General features: G+C 39.7%; 1 protein-coding gene across 1 annotated transcript in view; it reads left to right on the plus strand.

Annotated features, from left to right (window-relative positions):
* FER (FER tyrosine kinase) overlaps positions 1-16,958 on the plus strand; it is a 124,616-nt gene that overhangs the window by 42,682 nt on the left and 64,976 nt on the right. Inside the window, exon 12 of the mRNA XM_072140454.1 lies at positions 11,969-12,061. Coding sequence (XP_071996555.1) covers positions 11,969-12,061 — 93 coding nt within the window. The remainder of the gene's footprint in view (positions 1-11,968; positions 12,062-16,958) is intronic.

Here is a 16,958-nt window from a genome sequence, read left to right on the forward strand (position 1 = left end):
TGCCGTTCATAAATCAAACTATAGATATGTACCGATTTTTATTTTTTTCTTTATAGGAGGGGTTTTAAAATCTTTACATTGCCAACAAGAATTCGACTGATGGGGGATTAACTTTGGGCACCCACATCAATCAGCTATGGAGGGCACTGCTAGCACACACAGGGTTTTAAATTTACTTTCTAGAACGTAGTGACGTAGGTGTAATTGTTGTCCCAATGTCATCCTCTTCATCATATGGTTTCCTTGTGTACTTGAAGTAGTCTCTCCATCTATCACTATTGCAGTGATGGGTAGCTATGTAATAGCCATTGTATACATGCTTTCAACTGTCCTTACATTTTCAGCTTGGAGGAGTAGGACAGGAAGCATAACTGGGGAGTGAATTAATGATAAGATAAGGCACTCTGGTGATATAGCTGGAGCTCCCAGACTGATTAGCATAACTTTTATAACTCTATTGCCAAAATCACGGCATAAAGTTTTGGAGTCCTGGGAAGAACAATTCCTCAGGAGCTGCTTTAGTAGTTGTAGTCTACCATCAGTGAAACTGGTGGTAGATGTCCTCTTATAGAAAAGAAAAACATTAAAGGGGTAGTCTCATTTGGTCATTAACATTTATCTGTTATATTGTATATATGTAAACACATTTCTTTTACTAGGGCACAACCATAGACTAATCTGCTGCTTTGTCTGTTGCTCAGACAAGGAATGGTTACTTGACACTTTACATAATGTACTAAAAGCATTAAAGGGAACCTGCCACCATATTGTTCTTGGTTGCATCTAGTGACAGGTTCCCATGACGCCCTTTCAATTAAAGGTAACACTTTTTTGGCTAAAAATTCTCTCTGGAGTTGGCCAATATCGATATACCCCAATTGACTTACTGCATGTTCTGGCTGTATGCCAGGTAAGCTTACAAACTTACTCTTTGGGGGGTATAAATGGCAGAATTTTTAGCCGCAAAAGGGTGTCCTTTAGTTAAAAGGGAGCTATCGTAACCTGTCACTAGCTGCAGCAGTAAAAAATATATTGACAGGTTCTCTTTAAACCACTATATGAACTGGTCAGAGTGTACCAAAATCGGGTTGGGTTCCTAGTGTCATCCAGATCAAGCAGTGCAAAAGCTGTTGTGAATGGCCATAGCTTTGTCCATTTTACGTAATCATGAGTTTTATTCTTGTCTTGGCTATAGCTGCACTATATGTGCAGGATAGCTTTATAATGGTATACATTATATTATCAGTAGATCCGTTCATTGTGGTTGTTCATAATAGTGTTGGATTCCTGCCTGGGAGTAAGTAGTTCTAGTTGCCCATGGCAACCAATCGGTGTTCAGCTTTCATTTTATAAACTGCTGTGGGAAAATGAAAGCTGGTTTTTGATCGGTTGCTATAAACCACTAGAACAGTTTTGCTCATACACTTTTAAAAATCTCAATACTTTGGATACTGATAAACTTAGATATTGAGTTTTATATACCGTAAGTAGCTTTGTTTCTGTGAATTTCATAGTTTAAGCAAATTTTCTTATTGGCATAATAATTATTGAGTTATAGCTGCTTATTTTTTTTCTATATACAAAATTACTGAACTCTGTCTGCATGTGTATGGTGTGTTATAAATAATTGAAATAACGATAGACATTTTATGAGTTTGTCAGTGTATTTCTGCAAGCACAACGTTCTCTAAGGGTACATTCCCATGGCCGTATGTTCGCCCGGATCGGTTCCCGGGGCAAAGAGAGGTGCACTTTCACCGGTAGTCATAAAAGTCCATGGGGGCTGTGATCTGGTCTCAAATCAGTTTTTCAAAAGGTTCTTTTGCAAGGATTTCCGTGTTTTTTTTTTTTTTTGGTCACTCGTGTTGTGGAACTCCTCCCTGCAAAAAAACTTTTTCTTTTTGTACTACTGTCACATGCTGCCTGTAGATTGGAGACTACGTACAATGTACGGTACTCAGTGGCGCAAGGTCCATAGTAAATGTCTGGTTATCTCCACTTGCTTTATGACCTGCTGTTCGCAGATATGACAGTCTACTCGGCTCATCTTTCCCTATATCATTCTGCTTACAGATAGGACAGCCTGTATAATCTGCTGAGCGCCTCCTGCTCTATAACATGCTACCCATACATCTAACACTGTGTACAATCATCTTATCTCCTGCTTCTCCATTACACAATGCCTGCACATAGGACACTGTGTACAATCTATCATCTCATCCTGTTCTTTAATATACTGCCTGCTGATAGGATACTATGTGCAATTTGGACACACTTTTGTAGTAACTGAAAATGAAAATGCAAAAAGTTTTTGTAGACCCATCCGTAATCTGCAAGCCAGCTGTATGATATTTTTATGAGTGGACATCTGTTAGTAAATTGCATTCACCTTGGCTTTCCTATATAGTATCTGCAGATTTTATAGACCTTCTATGGACTCCTTTGTTATAATCTTTATATTGCTCGTGTAGCTTTTTTCTATATAATGGCACTGTATGACTCACAACTCTTAGCAGTTGACTAGCTATATGGCGGCACTTACAAGAAAAGTGAGACTGAAGTACTATTAAGTCATTTCATTAGACTTTTCCTTTCTATGTCAAATCAATCAGATCCACACAAGTATATTGTAATTGCTTTCTACAAGCCATTTATTATTTAATGCATTTTCCCTTCTTTGACTGGACATCTGTCCCTTAATTTTGCTTGATGCCGGTGGCATGTTCAGAAAATAAGGCAAAGGGAAAAGTTAATAAAAATTGCAGCAAAATGACTGAAGAAAACTCCTCATACTGCAGACATCTATACTTTGGTATAAAGCTATTATAATTTTTTTTTCTGCTATGATCTAGAAGATGCTCAGTTTGAAAGCTCATCTTTAGTTCTAAGTCACATTGTCTGATCCTATCTGTATGGATCTCTATACACGCTGCAGATGTTTAGGTGTAAGCATTGTAACTTTAGACAATATATCGTATTATAAAGCAATCTCATTTGTTCATTCCATACATAAAAAGGCCAAGGGGAGCAATGATAGGAAGGTTTTTCAAGTGTATCTGCGTTCACCTAAAATCTTCTTAGGATGTGTCAGCAGTGTGTAAATATAAGGCAAAGATCTAGAACTTCTAATGCTAGTTAGTGGTGTCCTTCACTTGTCGGCTATCTGTTTGATACATTTTGGTGTGATGTGCAGTATGTACAAGCTTTGCATTACTGAATGACTTTGCTTCCCCCTTATTTTGATAGATTTGATGGGGGATGTGATAACATTTTCATGTGTTTTATCAATAGCAGACTGTTGGGCTTCAAACACCCAGCACCCCCACAGATAAGCTGCAGAGGGAACAGAAAGAAGACTCCATTCTCTTTGCAGCGGCTGAACCAAGTCCCTGCAGCATAGCTCCCATTTAAATGAGTGAGAACTGCTATGCATTAGCTTGTTCTGACCTCTACAGAGGAGATGTTTGCTTCCTGTCCCATTCTTTGTGTATCGGCTGCTGAAAAACGTTGATCTGTGAGGATTTGTATCATCATCATCATCATTTATTTATAGACCACCATTAGTTACGGGTTACACACACATTACATTAAGACCAGAACAAATACAAATCTTGGCACATTTTGGTAGAGATTTCCAGAGTATGGGAGATATACGGGAAAAGTCCTGGATATGGTTGTGAGAAGTGCAGATGGTAATAGAGTGGAGCTGATGGTCCTGTGAAGAAAGAGATTACTTGTGGGATGGTATTGGCTGATGAGTTCTGAGATATATGGAGGGGACATGTGGATGGCATTGTAGGTCATGGCTGGCATTTTAAATAGAATTCACTGTGCAATGGGTAACCAGTGGAGAGACTAGTAGAAAAGTGAAAAAATCAAGCAATGCCTTAACTGGAGAGACTGGCAGAAAGGAGAAGCAGAGAAGAAGCTAGGTGACAGATGGATTAGCCGGGCAGCAGAGGCATTAAAGAGATACTGAGAGGCTTCTATATCAGATTGCCAGGGTTGCAACATCTAGAAGTCCTAATCTTTGCAAATTATTAACATGTTAACCCAGAATACCCTTCCAAAGAGAACCTGTCAGGACACTAAACCAACTACAAATCTCCAAGAATATGCTTGCCTAGATGAGGCACTGCACACTGACCTCTAAAGTTCCCGTGCCTCCTCTCGCAGTGTTTCAATGACACTGGCAAAGCACCCTAGCTTTAGCACATGCGCTGTGCATACGTGTGTACTACACTGGCTTCACTTGCAGCATTGAACACAGACAAAGCTCATACTTGCTGATTGGGGACCTTAAACCACAGGTCCATAAGGACATCTGAGTGGTTTTGTGTCTCAAATTGTCCGGACAGATTACTTTTAAGTTGAAATGAAAAACTTCAAATTTTGAGGTTCTACTGCAACACTATATTTCTTCTTTCTATCTTTTTTTTTTTTTTTTTTTTTTTTTTTTTTTTATAAAGGTTTTCCCTTATATTGGGGCTATTTATTTGAGCTGGTCATACATATTGGGTAGCTATCAACCGTCAGCCTTATAATTGTTATGATTTTTTTTTGATTCTTCAGTAAACACATGGTTAATAAGTCTTCCTGCATTGAAAGTAACTACTTCTATTTTGGAAGTAAATGTGTGAATGAGTTTTCCTGTGATCCCGTAATTACATTACAACAATCCTTTCAACAAGGTGTATTTGTAATATGTTAAAACACAGTAGCAAAAAATAAGCTACTTGGTCAGAGATGGTTTATTGGATTCTGATCATGAATATATGTTTAAGAGGTGACAAGTCGGTTCTGAGAAGTGTAATTTCCACAGGTCTGTGCTAGGTTAACCGTTCTTCTTGAATTGATTTAATGAAATTTTTTTTTTTTTGTTTTTGATCTCATCTTCTCCATCTCTGCGGCTTATACTCATTGACTTTCACAGCGTGTGCTTTCTGACTTTAATCTTCTGCTTCTCAAGAATGTTGTGACCCATGTTCAAGGACTGGAAAAGAAAGAAAAAAAAAATCTATGTACCTTATCAAAATGGATGTTAAATTGCTCCCCATACCCCGCAGAAGTATTTTGTTATACGCTTATAATAGGTGCTCTTTGGGAACTTTGACTAAGAGACTACATCACTCTAAATCTTATTAGGATGTTGTGTAAAATGGGCCAGAAGGTCTCAGGAAATTTAGAGTAACACAGATGGTACTTGGTAAGGCTATGTGCACATGAACACTGTGTTTGGTCGTGTGATAGTCTATGTTTCAGCAGTTAGCACACAGCTTCATGTATTTAAATGGGCATAGACGCATTACCGTGGTTTCCATGGCCTGACTATGAGCTGACTGCAGGGCAGAGTTTTTCAATTGTCATCGGCACATGGATGCTCTGCTCCTATGTGAGCATTGAGTGGCATTTATCCCCCCCTTTCTCCACCTAGACAAAATGACCCACAAACCATACCCTACTGAGGCCCAAAACAAACTCTAGGTCCAGTTTTACCGTTAAGTAAGAGGATGGTACATTCTCACATATTTCTATGTGCATAGAAATCTATTTTCAATAGACTTTTAATAATGGGTATTACTTGTGGTACATATTTAGTAAATTCCTAAACTCTCAAGAAGAAATGATACAGAGCTACAATGAAAGGCAATTACCCACTAAAATCAACGCATATGGAGTAAGCGAGGGCAACATATAAACCTAAAAGATAGGACACAATAAGATTGGGCAACAGTAACTGGCAAGGAAATAGAAGAAGAGGGAACCAAACAACAAGGACAAAGGGACATTTAGAAATTTTAATGTGTATTTTGCTTATACTTTTTACATTTTGGCCAAGTAATTTAAGTTTTGTGATAATCCTACTAAAATCAGTGTTACAGATCTGCCTGTCCTCGTGCTCTCTTATATGGGTATTCCCATGAAGCCAAGTTTTTTTATGTGCTCAGGATAACAAAATAACACTTTAATTCACTGTTATTAACAAAAATGCAGCATTTCACAGATATAAGTCCAATCTGTCTCGATCAGTCCTGTTGTACACAATTTCAGTTGCCCCTAGACATGACCCTGTAACTTCTGACTTTGGGTCGGGTGGCTGTCATCTTGGATCTCTGTTTGACATCGTGGATCTGAGTTTCTGTGTCTTTCTGCTCTGTACCTGTAGCTATGCCTCCTGCACGGAGCTCACACAGATTCACTTCCTGCCAGCACATTGTGAGCAGAGAGAAGCTACAAACTACAAGGAGATAAGTGATCAGGGGGAAGGGGGAGACAGGCACATATCTGTGAGAACAGAAATGTAGCAGTGCTGATGGTGTAAAAGTCAGTAAGCCTTTGTCTGTCATGCCTCTGTGCAATTGGCAACTCATGCATCTCTCATGCGTCTCATGTCTTTTTTCTATGTGTCAGTTGTGTTAGTACAACGTCTGAAACCAGATGAAGGTGTATATACACCTGTACCTTGATAATCTAACCACATTGTCACCCCCACAGAACTAGATGAATAATAATGTGTCTGCTTAGAGAGTACCCACCCACACCTTGGGATATTACACTGACCAGCCCAGGGAGTGATAGGAGCTCAAACAGCAATAAACCAGAGTTAAATTGTAAAGTAAGGGGTGAAAATTATCTTTATTGTGTAAACATCACTAGGGGATTGAGATTTTGCTTTCGTGGGAAAGCCCCTTTAACAAAAGTTTACACATTCGATCTATGTTTAAAACTGTGGGAAAATATTCATTGCTAATATTCAGTACTTATTAAGCTGGAAATACTGGCAGCAGTAGGGAAGAGAATAACATGCAGCAGGTTCCCCTTAAAGGAAACCTACTATTTAGAATGGTCGGTGTAAGCTGTAAGTACCGGGCACCAGCTCTGGGTGAGCTGGTGCTGGTACTCACTATTGTTAGTGTTATAAACCGCGGTATCGCGGTTTTAACACTTTTTAAACTTTAGAGCAGCAGAGGCTTCGGCGCTGCGTGCGCACGATCGTGCGCGTGCCTACATAGGAAATAGCGGAGATGTTGCGCGCGCACGGTCGTGCGCAGCGCCGAAGCCCCTTCTGCTCTAAAGTTTAAAAAGTGTTAAAACCGCGATACCGCGGTTTAGAACACTAACGATAGTAAGTACCGGCACCAGCTCACCCTGAGCTGGTGCCCGGTACTTACAGCTTACACCGACCATTCTAAATGATAGGTTTCCTTTAAATACTATAAATACTTTAAACATTAGAAAATAAATCAAGTGTACTTTGACATACTGAAATCTAATTGTTGAAACAAAAATAAAACCCCTGACAAATCTTATAATGGAATACTTTACTTCATACAGGTAGGAAACACTATAATTAAAGTGTAGCTTTCCCTCATGGACAATGAGGTTTCCAAGTCCTTTTTTATTCTTAAATTGGCATGTAATCTTGTGAAATGTAGTTGACCTCCAAATTGATGTCAGGGCAGTTGCTCTGTTATTGGGAAGATGGTCTTTTAGAATTGACATGCCCAATTGTATTGAAATAAGTCTGCCGGCGAGACCTTTACAAGAGTAAAGATGTCATAGAGGAATGTTTGCAGATCAGCATATAACTGAAAATTAAACCATCTATTTGTATGGGAATGGTTCCTTGGCGTATTAACCTCTCTAATATAGCAGGTGCAAATCGTGCTTGTCGCTGCCTGCTCCCTGAAGCAGGAGATTACTGTGAATTTATGAGACACATTCTGAGTTCGTTCTCAATGCTTCTTGAGACTCCGGCATTATAAGACGTGCAGCGTACTTATGAAGAATTACTGGTCAGTAGTTAAAGGTAGAATGCTCTGAACTTTTTGTTTTATGTTACAAGTAAAGATATATTTTTCTGTTTATGTGAGTTTACAAACCTTAATTGCTTTTGCTTAAATATTTTTGTGCTTGATGGTATTTTTTTTAAATGGAACTGTCACGAGTGCTCCTGCAACTCATGCCTTGGGTTGCAGGTGCACCCGTGTATCCCTGGCTTGAGGCACCTCAGTGCGGCAGCTGCAGGGTTACTCACCCGACCACGCTCCAACGACGGCTCCTGTGGTCCAGCATGCGCTTCCCTGCCCCCACGGCAGCTTTGTGAAATTTTAAGGGCCAGCGCGCCGCTATTTGCTGCTGGTTGGTTACTGTCCTGATTTATAGCCTGCCTCTTTCTTTGTTCCCTGCTGGCTTACGTGATCATTCACGATAGTTTGTTGGGTCCACCACCTTCGATCCTGACAGGAACATGATAAAACATAGTCCATTATGGGTCCAGTTCTGTAAGGATCTACATAATAAAATGTATTTTTTGCCATACTAATTATTAAATGATAAATTAATGGGCAAAGGTAATTTATGTGGATGTAAGGGAAACAATTAGCTAAAATAGGTCTACCTGTTTATTAATAGGGCCCTATAGGAACCTGTCACTAGCTGTATGTGAAGAAACCATTCTCTGTGGCAGATATGGCATTTTAGTGGTTCCAAGCACAGTTATGCCCCTAAACTACTCCCTTAGTGTAACATGGTGCTTCACATTACTGGTCTCTTCATATTCCCATTTCTCAATTTATTTTTTTTTTTTTTTTTACCCCCAACTAGCACTTACAACAGTATTTTAGATGGAATGGAACAAGAGGGGAAAGGGATAGTGAGCCAAAATACTGAATCTTGCCAAATTTTCCCTGCCTACTTAAGAACAGCCCTAAATGATGGCCCCTAACTGGCCAATGTTCCCTACATTTAGTAGTGGGAAACAACAAGAGTCAAAAAGAGCAATCAAAACCAGAGTAGTGCTTCTAGACAAAAATAACCCGCTAAAGTATAATATCTAGTCAACGTTGAAGTCATAATTTGAAGTACATTTCCTGTAGCAGTAGAATCCCTGATCCCTGAGAACCTTGGTATTTTAACGGCTGGTTTGGGTGAACGTGCATTCTACCACTGTGTGGTACATCCCATATGACATGGGTAAATTATGGATATGTTATAGATAAATATTCCCCTGATTGTACTTTACCATTGATGGCATAGTTAGACAGTTTCTCAATTAAAATGTCTCTAAAATTCTGAATTATTGAGTCTGTTAGATGGCTCATTGTACACTAGGAAGTCTACCACCTTTTATACTGCACAGATTGCCCCTTGTAGTGACAGCCTAAGTAACTGCTAAATGATCAATTGCTGTTCAATTTTTTTTTTTTTTGTTTAACCCCATAGCGCAATAAGACGTACCCTTACGTCTTGCTGCGCATGGGGGAGTATGAAGAGGGCTCACGGGTTGAGCCCTCTTCATACTCACCGGGCATTTGCTTCATGATGAAGCAAATGCCCGTCGCTAACACCCGATCGTTAACCCTTTGCTTCATGATGAAGCAAATGCCCGTCGCTAACACCCGATGTTAACCCTTTGATTGCCGCCGGCAAAGCTGCCGGCGGCATTAAAGAGCCGGCGGCGCGTGGGCGTCGCCATCTTGGCTCCGATCGTCACTCCCCGTGACGTCACCGGGGAGTGACGATCCGTTGTCATGACAGCCTCGGATCACATAAAGATCCGAGGCTATCATGATCTCGGCTATCTATTACAATGTGCGATCTGCACATTGTAATAGATGGTATGCAAAATCCCCATATACTGCCATACTGCAGTATGGCAGTATATGATAGGATCAATCAGACAACCTAGGGTTAAAGTACCCTAGGGAGTCTGAAAAATAGTAAAAAAAAAAAATTAAAAAAAGTTTAAAAAAAAAAATTATATTAAAAAAACATAAAAATTCAAATCACCCCCCTTTCCCTAGAACTGATATAAATATGAATAAACAGTAAAAATCCTAAACACATTAGGTATCGCCGCGTCCGAAAATGCCCGATCTATCAAAATATAATAACCGTTTTTCACTGCGTTTTACCCCGTAGCGGAAAATAGCGCCCGAAGTCGCAAATTGCATTTTTTTGCCATTTTGAAAAATAGAAAAAATTCTATAAAAAGTGATCAAAAGGTCGCACAGTCCTAAAAATAAAAGCGTTGAAAATGTCATCAGAAGTCGCAAAAAATGACACCACCCACAGCTCTGTACACTAAAGTATGAAAAAGTTATTAGCGCAAGAACACTGTAAAATGAAGAATTGTTTTTCTGTACAGGAGGTTTTAATTTTTGTAAATGTATGAAAACATTATAAAACCTATACAAATTTGGTATCCCCGTGATCGTATTGACCCAATGAATGAAGAAGACATGTCATTTGGGACGCAGAGTGAAAGCTGTAAAAACCAAGCCTACAAGAAATGGCGCAAATGTGTTTTTTCATAATTTTCACTGCATTTTGAATTTTTATTCCGCTTCCCAGTACATGGCATGGAATATTTAATACCTTCACTACGAAGTGCAATTTGTTACGCAGAAAATAAGACATCACACAGCTCTGTACATGGAAAAATAAAAAAGTTATAGATTTTTGAAGGTGGGGAGTGAAAAATAAAAACGCAAGAACGAAAAAGGGCCTGGTCCTTAAGGGGTTAATCACCTTATTAAATGTATATAATAAATGCACATCCACAGGATTTCAAGCCGACCTGAAGTACTGAGGAAGGGAAGGGTAGCATGATGTCCTTGGGGGGAGTTGTACTCTAGCAGACTGAAGCCAGTGTTCCTTTCTAATTTAGATATATTATATAGGTCCGTTAGCCTAAAAACTGAACATCAATGAAACATTGGGGCACATTTACTTACCCGGTCCCTCGAGGTTCCCGAAAGAGCATTTTCCGCCGATTGTCTGCAATTCAATAAGATCGTGTGCCTGATTTCCTGAATGTGTCGCTCAGGTCCGCCGGAGTTCACCTTCTTCTTCCCGGTGTATGCAACACAATTTTAAAGTTAAATCCCTCTCTGTCTGAATCAGTCGGATCGTCCGACGGCCAGCCCCCTGATTTGTGTTGCATGAAAGTAGTCGTGATTGTGCCAAAATCCGATTTGCATGCAGAACAATTGCCTGCTAAATCCCTGTCCCAGCAGCGATCCCTGAAAATGTTGGAAAACCCAACGGAAATGCGATCCGCGGACACTTAGTAAATAAGCCACGTTATGTTACTATGTTTAGTGAGGGGCTCTGTGAATCGGGGACTACAGATTAATGATGGAGAGGGTGGTGTAGACTCCATTTAAGCCTAGTTTTCCATAAAATCTCTTAAATTGAAAACTCTTATTTATAGTATATCAGTTATTCTGACAAAAATCTGTTTGAAGTTCCACAAAGTTTGATCTCTTAAGGATCCAGAAGTACAGAGAAGACGTACTGCTGGGCTCTGTTTAACACCTCGCACAGCTACAACGCCGCCTCTGCTCCCATTTATCAGTGATGATGAACAATGCCTTCTCCTTTATAGTTGTACATTTAATAGCATATGATTTGTCATAATGTATTTTTGTTGACAAGCGCTGGCAAAGACACCTGTTAACAAACATTAGCAACTAATTAATTTACAGTTAATGGGTTTTCTAGTATGCAGGGTGTCTTGGCACTCTCTCAATTTCATTAGTGTTATGCTAATACAGTTATACATTTATTGGTTTGTCTCCTAATTAGATTATTTTCATCCTCTTTAAAAACCATTAATTTTTATATTAACAACTGCAGCCTCATTCATTGACAATAAATGACTATTCATGATGGTGAAATACGTAGTCAGGTAGAATAATTATTATATACATATCATTGGTTTTTTTCATTAGTTATCCGCAGTCAGAATACAAAATATCCTCGGCCAACTAACAAAACGGGAATTATATAAAACATATAGCTGTGTGTAAAGAGGGTGTCTGTTCAGATTTTATGTTGCCATGACAAATCTCCTGATATGTCTCAAAGTAAATGGCGCTCCAAAAACTGGTTAATAATAAATAAACTATAATGCCTTATAATTTGTGTAAGTAAGTATATATTTTTTTTCTCCTAACTTCAGGACAAAAAAGAACGGGTCTCAAAGTTTGATACGTTGCGCCATTCAATAGCTGGGATTATACGATCTCCAAAATCAATGCTCGGATCTTCATCGGTAAGTTGAAGATTCACACAAGTGTTTTTTTTTCTTCAAATAAATAGTCTTTTTGTATGTGCTAAATGTTTGACAGAATAAATCCATTTAAACAAAATATCCAGTTCAGAGCTCAAAAGTTATATACAAGTCAGTACCAGGAGATCTTCTCTTTGTTTGGGCAGAGACTGAAATCTATGACTCAAACAGTCATACAGTGCCGTTCAGGAGTCGGAGGTAGTCTAAGACACACCTACTTGTCTCATATTTGATGAATCCTGCATCCTCTTATTGGCTCATGTTTGCTTATAATGTCTATCACATCAAGGGCAGACTCCTATATAATGTACGAAATACATGCAGTTCCCTACTTAAGAACACCTGACTTATAGACCCCTAGTTACAAACAGACCTCTGAAGTTGGTTAATTTAATGTACTTTAGCCTTGGGCTACAATAAACAGCTGTAACAGTTATTCAAGGCGTCTGTAATTAAGCTTTATTTTTAATTCTGGTTCTGATGACAATCCAACATTTTTAAAATCCAATTGTCACAGAGACCAAAAAACATTTGTCTGGGGTTACAATTATAAAATAAACATTTCCGACTTGCATACAAAACCTATGTTGTACGTAACTTGGGGACTGCATGTACTGTCCTTTCAGTAAGTGTAAGGGTGTCAGTGTAAATCTTTATTTACTTTATATTTTTTCAATGACAATGGTAGTCATTAAGTAAAAGTGAACTGCAAGTTTAAAATCCAATTATAACTAGTTATTATTATTTTTTTTTAAAAAAAGATAAACTTCTCCACGTGCCATCCATTAGTACAGTACAGGAGAGCATTAGATGTTGTTAAAATGCATATGTTCTGATGTGCACACCGGATTATTCAACTTTATAGTACTGGCTCCTTCCACTAAGGTCCATAGTGCATTACCCTAGTACAGTGGTGGCCAACCTATGGCACGCGTGCCAGACAGGGCACACAGAGCCCTCTCTGCCACACAACAAGCTGCTGCTGCGTGCCGGAGCTCCACTGATTCTCTGAGCATGGAGTAGCAGAGCAGAGTAACACACTCTCTGCTCTGCTACACACACATCAGCCCTCGGACGGACTGTCTGCTTCCCAGTGCACGCTGCAGCTGACCTGTTGTGCTATGACTTGTGAAGCAGCAGCAGCAGGTCACTGCCTCTCTCTTTGCTCCCTCCCCCTCCTCCTCCTCACTGAACCTGAGCCCGGGAAGACAGAAGCTGGCAGCCAGGAGTTCACAGCAGCAAGATGACTGATAATGAAGATAAGGGAATTAGGTCCCTCACTACAGGCAGGGGAAGCCGGGTTCTCCATTGTCTGCTGTCTGTGTAAGCAGGCAGCAGCTAAAGTGTTAATAATTGACTTCAGTGTTTTGTGCCCAACACCCACTTTGCCCCAGTGAGGAGATCTTGCTAAATAGTTTTCCCCATCCCACTCAGTGCCTGATAGTTTGTATTTATTTTACCAGATGCGACTTGGACCTCATTTAGTCACTTTTCCTGGCACATTCAGTCCCTGCCCCTGTTTCCCTCCCCCACAGCGCTGCTTTCATCTTCTAAATTCTGATTATGGCCCCTTTCACACTTGCAAGTGTGATGCGCTGAACTTGCATGCGCTGGATTGGCCGGGCCGAATGCTGCAAACCAGAACTGAACGGACATGCTGAATTCACTTCCAGTTTGCGGCGTTCAGGCCGGCTGATCCAGGCAGCACATGCTGCGAGTTCAGCGCATCACACTCACAAGTGTGAAAGGGGCCTTAAGCCTAAATTCTTGTGATTGAGATAGATCCCCAAATGTTTGGCTTGTAAACAATGGAAAACATGTGGTGCGAGTTCATGGATGCGATGGTGCAGTCAGATGTACCGCTCTGATTAAGTTTAGAAACAGAATTAAAGTGCATGGGGGCTAACCATGGCTCAATTTTATATATGTGTTTCTATGGAAACGCATGCAATCTTGTTGAATGGAAGACACTGGGTGCTAGTTGACAATCTAATGCACTTGCATAGAAATGCACATATGATCAGGCCATGGCTCGCCCCCCATTCACTTTTAATGCTCTTTCTAAACAGAATGAAAGTGGTCAATCACAGTGTGTGAACATGGACTAAAGAAGAGGGCTAATCCTAAGAGGAAGCAAGAAAGGGGATGCGAAAACTGGTGTAGCAGTAGCATTGGTGTCCTTTTACATGATGCCATATCTTCACTGTATGGCGGTGATAATTATGACTATATGGCACCAATGTTCATCACTGGCATTGAAAGCAATTACTGTATGGTGGTAATATTAAGCATGATTCCATTTATGTTGTTGTAATAGTGATGCTTATCATGTGGCAGTATTATTTGGCCTTTAAATAGTGTTATTGGGGGTATTATTGGTCTAAATTACCATGCTGGCACTTTGCGATAGATAAGTGGCTGTAGGCTTGCAGTTTGGGCACTCGATTTCTAAAAGGTTCGCCATCACTGCCCTAGTACATCAGGCTGAAGTTATGGCTCATTTGAGTGTTAATTATGTACTGGAAGGTTTCTATATAGGGGCCTTGTCAGGATCACTGACCTAGGTACAGGATGGTAGCTTGCCAGGTTACACAGGGCCATTCTCTCTACCTTCTAAAACCTAAGCTATTTTAGCCGCCACCATTCATCATGTACAAGGCTGACGAGATACATTGCATTAGACAATGCCTAAATAGAATATTATACTCTCTAGTTAAACAGTCAATGTAGGGAACATCTCTTCAGGTAATGGAGTCATTAGAACTCAACAGGGCTCTTGTTAAATTGGGGGTTATCATACAAAAGGTTACCACAAAACAAGCATTCATTTTACATACAATTTAAAGATAAACAGTTTCATAAAATAAAAGGAATCGAAAACAGAACTTAATAATTAAGTTCTTTACCACCAGGATAAAGGATTGTAAACCAAGCACACTGACATACTGGTGTATGCTCCCTCTGGAGGGATCTGCTCTTATTTTAGCTTCTTGTGCCCTGGTTTTTACAAAAAAAGGCCTTTTAAGATTATGCAAACTAGCCAGGAGGGCTTTTGGCTCCATAGGTGTTATTTGCATAACTTTTAAAGCCTTTTTGCCTTAAAAACAAGGGCATAGGAATCTTAAAGAAGATACTGTCAGAGGGCGCCCGCCAGCATGTCAGTGTGCTTGGTTTACAATGCTTGATCTTAGTTGTATTTTCTGTTAGTTCACTGCCCTTGAATTTTTCATAAAAAATAATCTTTCACACCCACCCATTTGATGAACTTGATCGGCTATCTAATTTGCATGGGGATGTCCCAACTTAACAACCAGCATCAGAAATATTTGCCAGAAGTATTTACAATATTGGTAGTCTGCTAACCACAGCAAATAATGCAGGTATAATGGAATTTTTGACTCTACTTTTCGGTCAATAAGTTATTGCAGACACGATGGGTCATTACATTGAACTGCACTGCAGCAAATTCCAGTATTGTCCCAATTGTGTCTGGATTACCTCATCTCAGGATTATTTTAATCAGCCGCCAACAACTATATTCTTTATTTTTAGTTCTTAAAATTGATGCGAATTTGAATCCTTTGAATCATGTTAGTCTCTGTTGTAAACCTAAGCTATTCTACCTTGCACATGGTTCGATGTATTTGGCTCCTAGCTGCTAACTACTTTATGTGCTTTCCTCCCATTTCTGTAAGCATTTAAGTGTATATTATGCAAATAAACCTAAAACTTAAGCTTTAAAAGATCTGCATGCCTGCATATGATAGAACTGGATGAAATAGCAATGGCTCCGAGCATGGCTTATGTGCTTTTATTTAGTTTATTTACTTTTCCTCCACCTCTACGCAGTATTTTTTTATGTTCAAAAGGCAAAGAATTTCTTTTTTTTGTAGTTGAAATGGAACCCGTGGGCTGTTTTCAGCAGAACTGAATGAGAGGTGCACAGTGTGAAGTCAGCAATTAACAGTAAAGCAGTGAGACGAGAACTGATACGAAAACTTATGGCATGATATAAACTGTTACTATCTTCCTAAGTAATGTAGAGAGGTTATCGCCATACAGGCAGCTCTTATAACTATGTGGGTCTGTGGCTTTAAGTTGAGAAAGAATTATCATTATTTTTCTACTAGTCATTGAACCACCTCTATGACCCTTTAAAGCTGCTGGCAGAGATGCAATGGAAAGAGCAGCGTTTAACATATCAGCCTTAATGTGCCTGATCTGAGAAATCCTTGTGTAAGTGCCAGGTGGTTGTTCCTTATATGTGCATGTACTCAAGCTTTTTGTATCGCTTCTGTGTCTCTCTGCGCTGACCACTCTAGTGTCCATTCAGGATTCTGCAGTAGCCATCCATTAGTGCTGTGGTTCCCAACATTTTTCATAGTAAGGACCAGACAACTCCACCATTAGCCCATTCCTAACATCATCCCCTTGTGTGGCCACAAAGTATAATAACCCTATTTACTTTCCATTTGCAATATAATGCCCTCCCGTATTGGTGCCCACTTTGCTTAATGCACCCTTTCCTGCAGCTGCTCCTTTATAATGCATACTCCTCTTCAGCCCTTGCTATAATGCCCCCAGTGCAGTCCCCCTTTTGAGCAGTCCTCAACTGTTTGGTTTCCCCCTAGAACTGGGTGTTTCATGGCCGAGTGGTAGCCTTCATTGCACATAAAGAGGACACTCACTGAGCTCTTGTTGCACCGAAAGCATTACAACTTTCAATACTCGGTCATACATGGAGGAATGTACAAAGCTAACTTTTTCCTATGTCTCTTTCAACTTCTGTCCAATTCCCTAAATACATAATACCTGGTAAATTAACCCATACTTTGTAATACCTCACAAATCCGATAATCTGCAGAAGTTTTAACATAGG

Source organism: Engystomops pustulosus, chromosome 1, assembly GCF_040894005.1.
Source record: "Engystomops pustulosus chromosome 1, aEngPut4.maternal, whole genome shotgun sequence".
NCBI lineage: Eukaryota > Metazoa > Chordata > Amphibia > Anura > Leptodactylidae > Engystomops > Engystomops pustulosus.